Source organism: Dendrobium catenatum, unplaced genomic scaffold (assembly GCF_001605985.2).
Source record: "Dendrobium catenatum unplaced genomic scaffold, ASM160598v2 fragScaff_scaffold_1632, whole genome shotgun sequence".
Taxonomy (NCBI): Eukaryota; Viridiplantae; Streptophyta; class Magnoliopsida; order Asparagales; family Orchidaceae; genus Dendrobium; species Dendrobium catenatum.
Genome location: NW_021320094.1, coordinates 1,198,828 through 1,215,107, shown reverse-complemented (window position 1 = coordinate 1,215,107; position 16,280 = coordinate 1,198,828). Strand labels below are relative to the sequence as shown.

The 16,280-nt window shown below is 34.3% G+C and overlaps 1 protein-coding gene across 4 annotated transcripts in view; it reads right to left on the bottom strand.

The window, feature by feature from the left end:
- The window catches only part of LOC110099052 (myb family transcription factor PHL7-like), a 28,332-nt gene that overhangs the window by 4,316 nt on the left and 7,736 nt on the right, over positions 1-16,280 (bottom strand). For 2 of the 4 annotated variants that reach the window (XM_020826070.2, XM_020826071.2), the window contains exons 2-6: positions 11,540-11,763; positions 10,927-11,003; positions 10,783-10,825; positions 10,587-10,641; positions 4,423-4,492 (exon numbers count right to left, since the gene is read on the bottom strand). In XM_020826070.2, coding sequence (XP_020681729.1) covers positions 4,423-4,492; positions 10,587-10,641; positions 10,783-10,825; positions 10,927-11,003; positions 11,540-11,681 — 387 coding nt within the window. In that variant the 5' untranslated portion in view covers positions 11,682-11,763. Of the gene's footprint in view, positions 1-4,417; positions 4,493-10,586; positions 10,642-10,782; positions 10,826-10,926; positions 11,004-11,539; positions 11,764-16,280 lie in introns of all 4 variants that reach the window. The other 2 variants (XM_020826073.2, XM_028701054.1) reach the window with 2 other exon arrangements.

The following is a 16,280-nucleotide window of genomic DNA, read 5'->3' as shown; positions in this document are numbered from 1 at the left end:
TGTCGACAAGGAGAAAATGAAAAGATAACGAAAAAAGAATAAAACCACGAACCCGGCCGTCTCCAAGGTTGGTGGGTGATACGATTGACCTTCTCCAAGGGACTTCAAATCACAAGCCCGGACCCATCCTGCGGCTGGTGACAACTTCGATTCCTCTCATAGGAATCTCACTAACGCTCTCTCACAAGAAGAACACAAGTGTGGAAAATAAAAAATTTTCATATCAATTCACCATCTCTTACAATAGCTTAAGACCCTTATTTATAGGCCATAACATGAGAAAAAATAGAAAATTACAAAAAAGCCCCTTGGGACAAAACACTCACATAAACTATCCTAGGGGTAAAATAGGAAATACATAAAACAAGAGCTAAAATTCAGAAAATAATACATAAATGAAAATTTAAATAATGGCTGTCGATTTACGACGCCGCTTGTGATAGATGCGTCAAATCTTTGTATTGATGTCCGCATCAGTTGACCATCTAGGGGATTCAAGGGAGAACTTTCTCCCACTAGAGTTAGGAAGCACTGATGTCATCCTGGGAATGAAGTGGTTGCAAAGCTTGGGGGAAACCAAGGACAATTGGGGAGCACTCACGATGGAATTAATGGTGGATGGGAGAAAGATGGTTATAAGGGGAGATGCAGAGCTATTCAAAGCCAGGACATCACTTAAGACCATGGTTAGGGACATACAAGAAGTGGGGGATGATTATCTGGTGGGACTACACAAGCTGGATATGATCAGGAAGGAGGGGGGAGAAATTTCTCTTTCAGTGCAACCCTTAATTCAGCAATTCAGTAAGGATTTTCAGTCACCTCAAGGATGGCCGCCTCCACCGGAACACGCGTATATCTCCACCTTGAGGACAAGGTGGATTTTTGGGAGGGGAGTATTGTTAGACCGGTCCAATATACCGGTCCAGCCGGTCCAGGCGGGACCGGCTCAGACACGAACAGGGCGAAAAACTTCCGCCCGCTGGGATGCCGAGCGAGCCACACACCGTGCGGGAGCCAAATAGGAAAGAAATTTGGGGGAGTTAAGAGGGAAATTTGAATGTAGGGATTGTTTAGGGAATTCCTTTTGATGGGTATGCATTAAATAGTTTGTTTTGCTAGGGTTTGGGTATCTTGAATTTGGCTGAAATTTGAGATCTCTTCGATTTAGGTTTTCTTTGGGCTCTTGGCGTTACCAGAGATTCGGGAGAGATCGATCCTCCTCTCGAATTGAGGATCAATTATATCTTGCTATATTTTATTCATCGTCCAGTGGAATACAAATCTTGCTTTGAGTTTTCTTTCAAATTTCCTTTGAAATACTGCTGTTAAACTGCTGTAAACAGCAGTTTTGCTGTGTTTTCCTGTTGTGGACAGCAGTCCAATCACTGTTCTCGCTGTTTTTCAGAAGATCTACAAGTGTCTCCTATCAGGATCATTCATCAAACTTCATGTTCTTATGCATATCATATAGAATGGGGTTATTCATGCAGCGTCATCTGCTAAACATAACTTGGACCTTGATGTTCTAAATGAATTTGTTTCTCATCAATTCTGCAATGACAAATTTTTCAGCATGCAACCTCAATCGTATCTTATCTATCATTCATAGTGATGTCATCCCTTTCTCTATAATCTATCCCAAGCAATCTCTTTTTCTTATTACACTAAAGTAATTAGTTGTATATTTTGTGCATTCCTTCAAACTTGTGACAAAATATCTTTGCCGGCTCTTCAATGTATATATTGGCGATACTCTCTCTCATTCTAGTAAAGATCATTGTTCTTATGACCTAATTAAAGCAAGAAATTCAAATCTCAAATGTCCCCCTTTTTTTTTTCTTCTCGTTCTACATCAACCTAACTTCTAGACACATATATACTTCAATAGATGTTAACTTTCACAAATGTTCTCCAACACTTTCTCCAACACCTTCTAAACTACCTTCTACACTAATATCCCTTCTTCCATAAGCCTTTATACCTATATCTAAACCTCCACATGAATACATGATGACATTGTCCTCCAATAACATCATTTCATTATCAGAGCTAGTTGAGCATATATTTCATGGAGAGTTCTCTGATTTCCTTATGTTCATTACCATTCAGAAAGGCAAACGACAATATATTGATAACCTTATTTAGTCTCATATATCCTCTGAACATATTTCCTCTAAGCTTCTGACGTTTTGCCTTGTTTTTATCCTCAGTTTTATTCCCATGACATACCAAGAGGCACTACTTGATCTTTGTTGGAAGTAAGTTACATACATGGGATCTAATTATTCCTCCTCTTGGTATTAAATTGGTCCTATGTCAATGGGTTTAGACCATTAAATTTCATTTTGATAACTTGTATTGATAGATATAAGGCATACATGATTGCCATAGCCATTACCATATGGATTCTTTTAAAAAGAAAAAAAATACCTTATGGACTCTTTTGTTTCTTGCCGGCAATCAAGAATGGCCATTGCTACAAATGAATGCAAGTAACACCTTCCTCCATAAAGATCACATTGATGTTGCTTATATTGAGCAAACAATAGGGTACATTGCTCAGGGGAAACTAACATATTAAAGCTCGACGAGGCCATCTATGGGCTCAAGCAAAGCCTTTGGGATTTGGTTCAATAAATTTTGTAAAGCTCTCATCAAAGTTTGCCTTCACAGTAGAACAGTAGATCACTCCATTGCCAAACACGTCATTTAATTATATTATCTACGCAGTCATTTTAGATGACATTCTATTTATAGGGAGTGATAAAAAATGGGTTATTGAAGTAAAACACTCTACAAAAGTATTTTCTGACTACGATCTAAGGTTATCCAAAATATTTTTTGAGAATAGAATTTGTCTACAACAAAAGTGTTTCTTGAGGGAACTAGTCTATTAGGTTGGAAACCAACTGAAAACCATTCACACTCAAAATGCTGCTAATAAAGAGAAATTTTGATCGGAGGTCTCTCTTTATCACGAGTTGGTTACTAAATTGATTTACCTTACTACCACTAGATCAAATATCTGTTTTGTTGTAGGAGTTGTGAGTCAATACATGCAAACTTCCAAATTAAGATTTAAAAAAGTTGTTATACACATCCTCAAATATATCAAAAAGCCCAATGAGGAAAGAACTATCCACTAAAACGGTCACCTAATGTGGAACCATTTTCTAGTGTTCACAATACTAGATCAATTGATGATATAAAGTACTGCTATTTGTGGGAAGTAATTTAGTTACATGGAAGAGTAAGAAAAAAAAGTGGTGGTCGGATCAAATACTAAGGCAGAGTATAGATCCATGTCACACTCTCTAAGTAAAATGATGAGAGTTAAGATCCTCCAAGGTAGACCTGTCAATATTGGACCCGACCCGAAAACCCGACCCGAACCCGACCCGGAATTTTCGGGTTTGGGTTGACCCGAACCCGAAGCGGGTCGGGTTCGGGTCCGGAAAATCGACCCGTTTATAAAAACGGGTCGGGTTGACCCGAACCCGAATATTTCCGGGTCAATTCCGGGTTGACCCGAACCCGACCCGTAACCCGAAATTGACAGGTCTACTCCAAGGAGACAACCCAAGGTCCTAAATTATGACAAGCATGTTGTCATCAATATTGTTACAAATCACATCATGAAAGGGCATAACACTTGAGATCTACAATAATATGATGCTATCAAATAATATATTTACACATTGAGATCTACAATAATATGATGCTATCAAATAATATATTTACTCATGTTTTCAACTCAGAATAACCGGCAAATACATTTTTATTTATTGTTAATGGATTGTATTTATTTGTTATCTTTAAAGATAAAATATTCACTTTCATTACCATAAATAAGAGACCCTCTTTCTGAATAATAGCATTAATATCTCTTCCCTCGACAACTAACATAAAAAAAAAAACCAGTCATTATAGAGTACTGGATATGAATTTAGCTCAACTTAACTTCTGATTAGCCCACTACCCTTTAAAATGTTAAAAAAGAATCCAAAATTAGACTTGGCATTCTAATCCACAGAAGTTGCAGAACATCAACAAATTTGAGTAGCACATAAGAAACCAACTTAGTCTATGCTTCCCATGAAAATGTAAATCCTTACTTCCCAGTTCCTAAAAACCGTCTGGGATTTCTATCATAAGTAGCTGTTGGCCCCATAATACAGCCGCAATAGCTGGTCTCCATGGTGTATAGGTCAGGGGCAACCAATATAATTACAAGCTGCCTAGTGCCTCCATATTACCAAATCAAACAATAAAATGACATTACATGTGCCAAAATGCAACTAGTTGTCTTAATTTGTACTGAAGTAGTTTTTTCTATCTCCTAATTATTTGCATTAAGGACTGATCCTCATAGAAAATATTTTACTCAAGATAAACACAAATATGGGTGAGCGACCTTGCCTCTAGTTGCTCATGTAGCCGCTTTTGCACCTCCATCTGCAACTTTAGTGCTTCAGTTATTTGCATCCCACTGATAACAAAAGGAAAGAGATGCACCTTGATCACACATATATTTGTCACTTAAAGTATATGCACCAAACACCAAACCAAATCAAGTAACACAATTTAAGAAGATAAAGGAAAGCATGAAAATTACAAACAATCACAATGCACGGTTCCACTAAATTCTCTTTCTGAAAGAAGCGTGTAATATCTGTTTCAATCAGCATATCTTTCCATGTCTTATTGTTCTTCAAAGAAACAGAAAAAAATTTCCCTGTTCAGCTCCATCGCAGCATAATGAGCAATCCCTATATGCAACAGGTAAACTTGCAATAACATAGATGGAAAGGGACTTCTGTATTGAAGAAACTCGGATTAGGTTTAAGGTTGCGAATGCTGAGCTAGTTGTGGCTTTGCCAGCATAAGGGCCTAGTGCAATAAAGGCATCTAAACTTGTGTAGGGCAGGCTACTTTGCTGATAAAAATAAGCAAGTAGAAAGGTGCAAATGTTTCAAAAGCTTAATATAAAATTGATATGCCTTTGCAACAATAATCATCATTATTAGCCTTATTCTAACTATTTGAAGTCAATCTTAGAAATCTTTATTTTCCATTAATTCATAAGGTATTAAAACTAATATTCTCAAATCATTTTGAACAACTTCTATCGATGTTACCTTAGGTCTATCCCTTCTTTGTGATCTTCTAATATTAATTTTGTTCATCACGATGCATATTTTATCCTCCATTGTAAAAGCCGAAAAAACCCATAAAGTAATTTCAATTTATTCAATTTCAGTATGCCTATTGGATGTTAGATTCTTTCAAGTAGAACGCAAATTTGATAAACAAATTTCAATAAAAATTATCACTTTATACAGACATGAGGCCTATTTCTTTCACCATATTCATTCTTTCCTTATTCCCTTTTTTTCTTCTGCATAATGCATTATTAATTTTTTGCAAACATTCAAGATTTTAGTCAAATCGATAATAATCTATATGAGTTTCAACTGAATTGCTTATTTTTTATTTTCAATTTTTCCTTAATTTCTTAGATTTTTAATGATTATTGCATTATCTTTGCAAGCGCCCTAAAAGAAAGTGCATGTGCTAAGTAATTTATTTTTAAAAATAAATTTTATTTTAATTTGAATGGTATGTTATGCTACATTCATTAACTCACTATAAAAAACAGTTTGAAAGTAAAGGATTTCATCCCATTAGGAATAATACATTTATTTACATGAGAAGTGTTTCTTTTTATTAAATTGAAGCATTGAACAGTAAAAATACCAATATTTATTATTGCGAAGAAATGATAATTAGAATGACATTAGAAGATGAGAAAATCAATAGTCCACATACAATTCCATGCTTTTTTAATTAATTTAAAGCATTATTATTTGTAAAATACGTGCTTATAATTTAGAAGTCATGATAACAATGTAAGATATATATAATCACAAATAATATAAAAATTTATAATATGCCTCAAATTATAAAGATTGTAGATCAAGAAGAACAGAAAACTAAATCATTGAAAGTAACATATGCCATGAACATTAAAAGGTATTCTTTTATTTTAAACTTGAGATTAATTTTAATTTTGAAAATTATCAATAGAAACTGAAAAACAAAGCAGAAACTGCAATTCCCAACTCACGTGTTATTTCTGTCAAAGAAAGAGGGTAGTTAGTTTATATTTGTGTAGTTGAACGACTAACAAAATTACCATTAAATATAAGTTTCATATACGACACTGATATGATAGGTTAGATATGACAGCCAGTGCTTTGATCTTTTTATATATTGATATGAGCGGTTATTATAAAGTAAGAAAGAGATATGAATGAAAAATACTTTCATAACTAAAGATGAATTTGATAGGAAATACTTGAGTTTGCAAGTAACCCTACCAAATTCGGCGAACAAACAGCAGCCAAATGGCTGTCCACAGCAGGAAAACAGCAGAAATCTGCTGTTTACAGCAGAAAAACAGCACTTGTCCGGGAAAATCTGAGAGAAAACTCAAAGAAAAGCTTGTATTTCACTAGTCGATGAATAAAAACAGCAAGATACAATTGATCCTCAATTCGAGAGGAGGATCGATCTCTCCCAAATCTCTAGACGCCGCTAGAGCCCAAAGAAACCTAATTCTAAGAGATCTCAAATTTCAGCCAAATTCAAGATGCCCCAAACCCTAGAAAAAATCAACTACTTAATGCATACAATTCAAAAGGAATTCCCTAAACAGTCCCTGCAATCAATTTCCCTCCTAAACTCCCTCAAATTTCTTTCCCGAAACCGTCCCGCAAGGCGTGCGTCTCGCGCGGCTTCCGCCGAGGCGGAAGCTTCTTCCGCTGTTTTTGCGATTTCGCTCGTGAACCGGTCCCGCCTGGACCGGCTGGACCGGTCTAACCGAATTTTATGAGTGATTGGTGACGTTTCTTGGATTGACTAATGCACCTAATATTTTTTATAAGGATGATGAATCCTATCGCATCAAAAAATTTTGTTGCATACTTTGATGATATTTTAATATATAGAAAGATAAAGATAATCATTTGAAGCATTCAATTAGTTTTTTGAGGTTTTATAGACTGAGAAATTGTACCTATATCTAAAGAATTATTGTTTTGTGATACTAACTATAATCATCCAATTATTTGTTGTGTTTGAAGATGGGTTGTCTTTTGATTCTAATAAGATTAAAGAAAAAAACAGTTTGGCAGCGTCCATTAATATTCATGAGATCAAAAGTTTTCATGTGTTGCTTTTTATGGACAATTCATATAGGGGTATAATATTGTGATGGCACCAATTATAAAATGTCTTAAGAAAGAGAATTTTAAATGGTTGTGCTTTTGTTGAGATTAAGAGGAGACTACAAATATGTTTGTGTTTAAATTGCATAATTTTAATAAAATATTTGAGGTTCTATGTGATGCATTAGATGTAGGTGTTGCTGGAGCATGAAGTCAGGAGGGACATTCATGCTTTTCTAGCAAAAAATTGAATAAAGAAAAACATAAAATTTAAATTATGATAGAAAATTCTATATTTTTGTTTACTATTTTCATTATTTAAGGCAATACTTAAGGCCTATAAAATTTGTGCTTTATTCTGACCATCAAAATTTGAAATACCTTATTCACAGAAGGAGATCGGATATAGGCATGTCAAGTGGGTTTAGTTCCTGCAAGTAACACTTGGCCTTAAACATTAATTCAAAATTAAAAATCAGTGTGATGCTTAAAGTGGGGTTGTTCTCAGTTTGCCATAATGTAGGTTAAAGTGATTGGCTTCGATCACATTAAAGATAAATATAACACTTGTACCAGCTTTAGTAGGATATATCACGAGTTAAAAATAATAACTCATATATGCTTCACAAAGATTTCATGAATAACAATGATTATTTATTTAAAGAGACATGCCTTTCAATTCTGGATTTATCTAAGAGGAATTTTTTAATTTTAGAGTCACATAGTGATGGGTTATTTGGTATTTGGGAAGAGAAATACAAATCACAGTTAAAATTGTGAATAAGAATTATTGGTCTAGTTTCAAAAAATATGTGGCATACATAGTCTTATGATAGGAAACATTTATAGATTTCAAGTAAATCCTATCAATTTCAGAAAATCAACGAGAAAAATCTTCCACACTCCAAAAGAAAACTAGTAAAACAATAATTTTATTGCAAAAATCAAATGGAATGGAAGAAACAACAAGATACAAGTGATCCTCTATTCGAGAGGAGGATCGATCTCTCCCAATCTCTAGACGAATCTAGAGCCTAAAACTTAAACCTAAGAGATCCCAAATTCAGCCAAATTCAAGATGCTCTAAATAAAGTAAATGTTTGATTAAATTAGTAGTCTTTGATCAAATTCAAGATGCTCTAAATAAAGTAAATGCCCGAAACTTGCGGCTCTTCCTAGAGGCAGAAGAGCTCCGCCCAATTGACATAAGCCAGTACCGTCGAACCAGCTAGACTAGTCCATTGGATCGGTCTAACATCTTACAAAAGTAGGATTGGAAGATAACTAATGGAAAGAAACATACGACTAGGATTTATACACCTTTGCCTATTTCATGTAAGCCTTCGGAGAATGATGATATGGACTTCGTATTAGAATTACCAAGAACCTAGAGGAAATTTAATTCTATTATGTAGTGGCAGATCATTTTTTTAAATGGTTCATTTCATTTTATGTCAAAAAAAATATTGCTTCTCACATAACTAAATTATAGTTTAATGAAATTAGTTAAATTTTATAAATTATCTAAAATAAGTGTCTGATATGAATGTAAAATTCACAAGAGTTATTTCTCTTCGGAGAAAGCTGAGAACCTATAAAAAAATTTCAACCGCTTATAATCAACAAACTGATGAAGAAACGAAGGGTGCTTAATATAAATTTGGGCAATTTATTTGGTTATCTGATTAAAGAGCATACTTTTAGTTCTGATTTGACATTACCTACGAATGAATTTGTATATAATTCATCTAAATAATAGATCTACAAGAATCTGAGATATAGAGTTTCAATCTAGAAATCTAAAACGTCTTCCTATTGAATTTAGACTTAGTAAATTCGGGCAATCATTTATACAATATATACATACCTTGCATAAATATAATTTTAGAAAACTAATTACTAATTATATCAATTAAAAACTCTTTGTTGATGTGAACAGGAGGTAAGTGGAGTATAAACAAGGTGATAAGATAATAGCACATTTGAATCTATAAAGGTTTCCTAAAGAAGCCTTTAATAAATTAAATGCAAAAATGGAAAGATGATATGGCTGTTCCACAAGAACCGCCTATTGAGGCGGTTCAGAGGGAACCGCCTCAGCCGGCCCCACCTGGGCCGGCAATTGTTTACAAGAGGCGGTTCAAAACCACCTCTCCCTACCTAATTTGGGTTGCCGCCTATATGTGGGGCCCAAGGGATTAAATTTATTTGAAAATTGTATTTTAGGAAAGGGCTTGGGCGGTGGAGAGCTTTTAAATAGGAGAGGTAGGAGGAAGTTAAAGTCATGCTGAGATTTGAGTTTCTCTTGGAATCTCTTGGAGTTTGAGGGCTCTAGATCTTGAGTTTTTATTTGGTCCGGTGCAAGGACCTAGAGGAAGGTTCGGTTTTGCCTAAAAAAGTGCAAATACCGAGTTTTTTGAAAAAATACCGAGTTTTTCAAAAAACTCGGTATTTGCACTTTTTACCTATTTTTGACTAAAACCGAACCTTCCTCTACATCCAGTGAAAGGACCTAATAATTGCTCTCACCTTGCGTCTAGAGATTGGGAGAGAACGATCCTCCTCTCGAATAGAGGATCACTTATATCTTGCTTTCTTGTTGGTTTATTTGCTTCGTTTATTGCTATTTTATTGTGTTGGGGCTGATTACGCCCAGATTTTTGCTCTATTCTCGTTGTTTTCTCTCCAATTAACGATAGGATTGCTTGCGAACTCAAGTATTCCCTTAGGGTTACTTGTGAACTCAAGTATTTCCTATCAAAAGACCATTCAAAATTATACAACGTATTGGGATGAACACTTATAAATTAGAATTCAGGGAAGTACTAGAATAATTTTAATCTTTAGTATGCTTAATTTGACTTCATTTCATGAACCTACTATCAATGCTTTAAATCCTTTTCTATTTCTATCTCCTTGTGAATTCAAATCCAATATTTTGCCAAATAATTCTACATAGTTTATAGTTGAAATAGCAATGGATGATGAAATTATGCCCATTGTTTATAATGCATTTCAATTTATTATTTCATCAAATTTTGGGAGTGTCTAGATTTTAGTCAAATCGATTACAATTGACTTCTAATTATGATGTGAGTATGAATTGAATTGTTGATTTCTTGGTAATTGCTTTTGATTTATTTGATTTAAACGATCATTACAATATCTTTTGATAAGGATTTCACAATTTTTTTAGATTACATCAAAATAAAGTAAATGTTTGATTAAATTAGTAGTCTTTGATCAAATCTTCTTTTAGAAATCTATATCAATAGCATAATCTAATAGCATTAAAAACTCTATACTCTTAAGATGCCTCCCATTATTTGGAGATGAAATAGAAGAAGCATTTACCTGGAATTGTCAAGTTTTGAAAGGACATCATCAGATTCTTTATTTTCTTTTGTGCCTGAAAGGATGGCAAATCAGCAAAAAAAAAAGAGGCTTATCATACAAAAATCCATCCAGATGGAAAAGTGAATCTACCAAATTAGCTTCCTACAATAGACAATTCAAAACTAGTACATATTATGACTCCTTGTAACTCTACCTTCAGCTGATGAGTCTGGAAGGTATTTTGCCAGACGGTATTTCTACATGGGTTAAATTAGCAATGTTAGACGACACCTAAAGAAAGCATAAACATAGTATTAAAATGTATGAAGGTATAAAATCTATTGTCTCCTTCACATACCTGCAAGTGGCTTTTAACATGGTATATTGTCAAGCCTTGAACACCCATAACCCTTAGAACACCTTTAGGTGTGGCTCCTGCCAAATTATAGGGCATGAGAGGCATATAAGATATGCAACTTGAATCTTGGTCACTAATTACAGTTAAGACGAAAACAACAACAACATCAAGTCTTTGTCCCACAACGTGGGATCGGCTACATGAATTCTTTTTCTCTATTGTGTCTTATTAAATGTCAAATTCTCGTTTAAATCTAATAAAGAAAGATCATTTCTAATATTTTCGAACCAAGTCCTTTTAGGTCTACCTCTACCTTTCTTAACATCAGTCAAATCTAATATCTCAACTTCCCTAACCGGGTCATCGGAAGGCCGCCATTTTATGTGGACATCATATTTCTTTTTGAATATGACAAGTAGTCTAAGGGACAAACATCTTTTGTCTATGCTAAAGAAAGTTTTCATTAAAGTATTTTTCTTTTTGGTATCTAGAACTTTCCTAATATTCTCCCTTTCTACATAGCAAGGTAGAGTAAAGGAAGGGTTTGTGGGTCATCAAAGAGCATAATGAACAAACTTAGAATGGCTCGTTAGCTTGAAAAACTTGCACTTACTGTCCGGTCCACCAAGTTGAGTTACAGCATCCACAAACCGTTCATGAAGTTCATTTGTCCAACGTAATCTCTGCCTCGAAGCCGCACCATGGAGGTTTTGGTTATTTCCTCCAGCATGTGGGGCCATAGTACTGATATTCATTTCTATTTACAGACCATGTGCCAGAGAAGTGCAGTTTCTCAGGCCAATATTAGAAACTGAACGTTGATATATTTGTCATCATCTGTCAAATAAACAAAGGAAAAATAGTTGGGTACCACATTTGGGAATAAACATGACCATAAAAGGCCACAAGAAGAATCTACGAAGTTAAAAAGAGAACTCTCTGTATGAAATTAGCCACTGCAGTGTCAAGCTGCATTATTTTTCTCTTCGTTCTAATCCCATATACTTTTACTTCACTCAGCCAAAGAAAAAAAAGATTCTCCTAGTCTTCTTAATATCAGTAATAGTAGATGAGAAAGTGCTATTTTTTTAACTAGGAAAAAACCAAGGGATGGGCGATGCATGGAGCTTGCAATTTTACTTTCCTAAGAATGAGAGGCAAACCCAAATTATATAATAAGATTGATTTTTATATAATATAGCTTTAAGCACCAACATAAGTCACGCATTTTTTTGGCATCATTTTTGGTACATCATAGGCCTGTTACCATCTGATGCATTTAGATTTTTCTGCTTAAATTTTGTTATGAACAATATTTTTCTTTTGTTTTGGTTGTTGGAAGTTATCTTTTCTTAAGCTAATTGTTTTCTCTAATCCCTTTTGTTCTCTAAGTTATGTCTTAATTTTATAAAAGTAAGAGTTGTTTCTCTTGTCTGATTTCTCTTTGTGCCTTGCTCTATATTGTTTGCATCACCATCTAACAAGCTCAGTGATCCATTCAATACAATCTTTCAACCGTCCTTGAATAGGCCCTATTAAGTTGTGAGATCGAATGGTGGGATCATGCATTACTCTATGATGTTTCGTGTTGCCTCATATCCTACGATTTGAGCTTTATGCATTGCACAACATTCATTCTCATAAATAGTTGTGTGTGTGACGATAAGATGTTGAAATCACAAAGGATTTATGAGAAATTTATGCGTGCGATCTTTTATACATGAAATCTTCTCTAAGGTGAAATTTTTTTATTGGAGTGTTGTCTTGCGAATGGGCTACAATATCACATCTGAATTGTCAAGAAATAGTTCAATTAAGCACGCCTGCAGTCAAATCGGACATCATTTACCATGCGTCGAGGGGTTAAATAGCTAAAACAATGTTGATAAATGAATAAATTTAGATATGTTTGTTACTATTAAGAATATATACAAATTTACATATATTTAATTGATAATTTATATATATTCACATATATTTATGATGTATAATTTAAAAAATTTATATTTATCCCCCAATTTCAATTCAATTAAACTTCTAACCAAATTTCTCTTCTAAATGGTCCAAATGATTAAAAATCCCTTCAAAAAATTATGACTGTCATTTCTCTTCTAATCAGTAAATTCTTATTTGATTTAGAATTCAAATGACAACTATTAAAAAAAATACTTACAGTAGTTTAGAATAGTGCCTCCACACTACGAATAAATAACACTGCATTATTTTACAGACCTGCCTCATTCACATCTGATTGGACACATGATTTTATGCTATTAGGTGAAGATCTAGAACAATATAAGATGTTTAGTGATTTTCCTGACTTAGACAGGATTGTAAGACTAGTATGGATTGTTTAACACTTGTGTTTTAACTATGCTGGTTCTTATCCTTCCCTAGGCATCCACTTATAGTTTAAGGGGTAAGTCCTACGCCTCGTTCATTTTCTACACATATAGTGTTCATAAGATTACAAGTCAATCTCTTTCTTTGGCTTTGAGTCTATGAAGCTTATTTGGACAATGCAATTCATCATTGCTGATAAGAAATTCCTTGCCAGGTTGGGACAACTACCTTCATGGAAAGTAATTTTGAGGCCTGATAACTTGAGATGATGGATCTATGAAATACTAATTGGGCTATGTCCACAATTCCAAAAACTTTATACCTATCCCATGACCCCATGTTAGCTCATTCATTCCTTAATGTATCACTTTGAAGTCATTTCACGTACTCTCTTTCATTGAAAGGTGGGCCAGTCACTAACTCGGATACAGTGATTCACTCTCTAACCCCATGACATGATTTAGGCTTGAACTGTGAGTTTTCCTCTATTGAAATGACAATATTACTCCTTAATAAATTTTATTAAAATGTCTTAAAACACAAGCAAGATTTCTCTAATTGAGAGTGTTCAGTATCCCCAAGTTATTATTAAATATTGGATCAACATTGCTTTGGGAGTGCTCATGTGGACACAATAAAAATAAATTTAATATGGAGGGCTAACATGGATCTTTGTCATTTACTTATTCACGATAAGCTGGTCTGTTTCTCTTGATCCTCTTTTCCTAACTTGTCCCATGAAAATTATTCCATGGAATTATCATGACCTCTTTCATTTATTTCCTTCTATCTTTCTGTCTCTCTCGCTCTTTTATATTTTCATCCTCATTCTTTAGACTTTCTCTTCTCCTCTCCCATAAATAGCAAGAGAGGATTAGAATTTTTTTTTTTAATGAAGACAATGTGATGATCTTTGAAAAGAGGCTGTCTGAAAGGGGCAATATAGAAGGAAAAAAATTGCAACATGTGCAAAAAGGGGTGTAACAGGAATTGGCGACTCCGCTGGGGATGAGACTCCCTCTTTATTCTAGAAGTTTTGCTTGTGTTTCATGATCTTATACCTATAGTTTATCTTTCTAGAATTGATGATTCATAATTTAAATTTATAATCTATCTTTTGTGATATTTCAATTGCCACAGCTAGTTAATTGATGTCACTCTTTTTTCCCTTCATGCCCTTAGAATTACAGTTGTAACAATTTTTTCATGCAATTGATGCTATATTATATTTTTATTGATTTTTTTTTTTTAATTTGATAGTAGTATCTTTTCCTTGCAAGTAATGGATGCTTAGAAGGTTATTATTATTGAGACTGTGGAGTGAGACCTCATTTCCTTATCCCCATTTTCCAGGGAGGATACATAACCAATGCCTCAAATGGCTATGAGGACACATATAATGTCATCTGAGAATACAATGAAATTTTACTTTTGGCAATTGCTCCCTCTACATAAGCTTATGTGATATAATTGTAAAAATTGTTTATGTGGCTATGAGTTATTAAAGTTCTAGTTTAGGATTGGGCCCATCTTATAAAAAAAAAACTCAAATTAATCTCTCTCTCTCTCTCTCTCACATATAACAATTTAATGAAAATGAGAGAAGATAAGATGCCCTCATGTTAAGGTAAACATCACCTTTGTTATATGAGTCTAGTCTTCGAAAAAAAAATACTCATATTTCTCACATATTGAATTTATTTCCTGTTGGGTCTTAAGACTGGATCTAAAATTAACAAAATCCAAAGAAAGTAGGACTCCATAGACATTACTACTATGTTTAGGTCTTATTTGCTCATGTTGCAGATTAGCTTCTCCTCCTTAGAGAAGAAAATTTCATTTGATGAGTAGGTAAAGATACCCATCATTTGAAAATTTCAATCTGCTCCTAATCATTGCCTCCATAAGACGACGACAACAACAACAACAACAACATCAAGCCTTTATCCCACTACGTGGGGTCGGCTACATGAATCCTTTTTCTCCATTGTGTCCTATTAAAAGTCAAATTATTGTTTAATCTAATAAAGAAATGTCATTCCAATATTTTCTAACCAAATCTTTTTAGGTCTACCCCTACCTTTCTTAACACAAGTCAAATCTAATACCTCTACTCTCCTAACCGGGTCAGCGGAAGGCCGCCTTTTTATGTGACCAAACCATCTAAGGCGACTCTCTCTAATCTTATCTTCTACTAGAGCTACTCCATCCTTTTCACATATATGCTCATTTCGTATCCTATCTCTAAGGGTAAAGCCACTCATCCACCTAAGCATCCTCATCTCTGCCACACTTAACTTAGTATTATGCTTCTCTTTTAATGGCCAACATTCAGCACCATAAAGCATTGCAGGCCTCACTACCATCTTATAGAATTTTCCCTTAAGTTTGAGGAGTACATTTCTATCACATAACAAGCCCGATGCATTCCTCCACTTCAACCATCCAACTTGAATTCTGCATCCAACTTGAATTCTGCTAATAACATCCCCATCTATTTCACCATCACTCTGAACAATAGATCCAAGATATCTAAAACGTGTACTCTTATTAATGACTTGATCGCCCAAAGTCACAATCCCCTCATTAGGTCTATTACTACTAAAATTACACTCCATATATTCCGTTTTAGATCTACTCAAGTGAAAACCTTTAGACTCTAAGGTTGACATCCATAATTCAAGTTTACCTTCAACTCCCTCTCTAGTCTTATCAACAAGAAGAATATCATCAGCAAAAAGCATACACCAAGGTACATCCTCTTGCAAATGTCTAGAGAGAACATCCATGACTAAAGCAAAAAGATATGGGCTTAAGGCTGATCCTTGATGTAACCCAACCGAAATAGAGAAATACTTGGTCAAACCACCTTGTGTTTGAACACAAGTAATAGCTCCTGCATACATATCTTTAATGATTTGAATATAAGCATTATTGACTCCTTTCTTTTCAAGAACTCTCCATAGCACTTCATATGCTTTTTCTAAATCAATAAATATCATATGTAGATC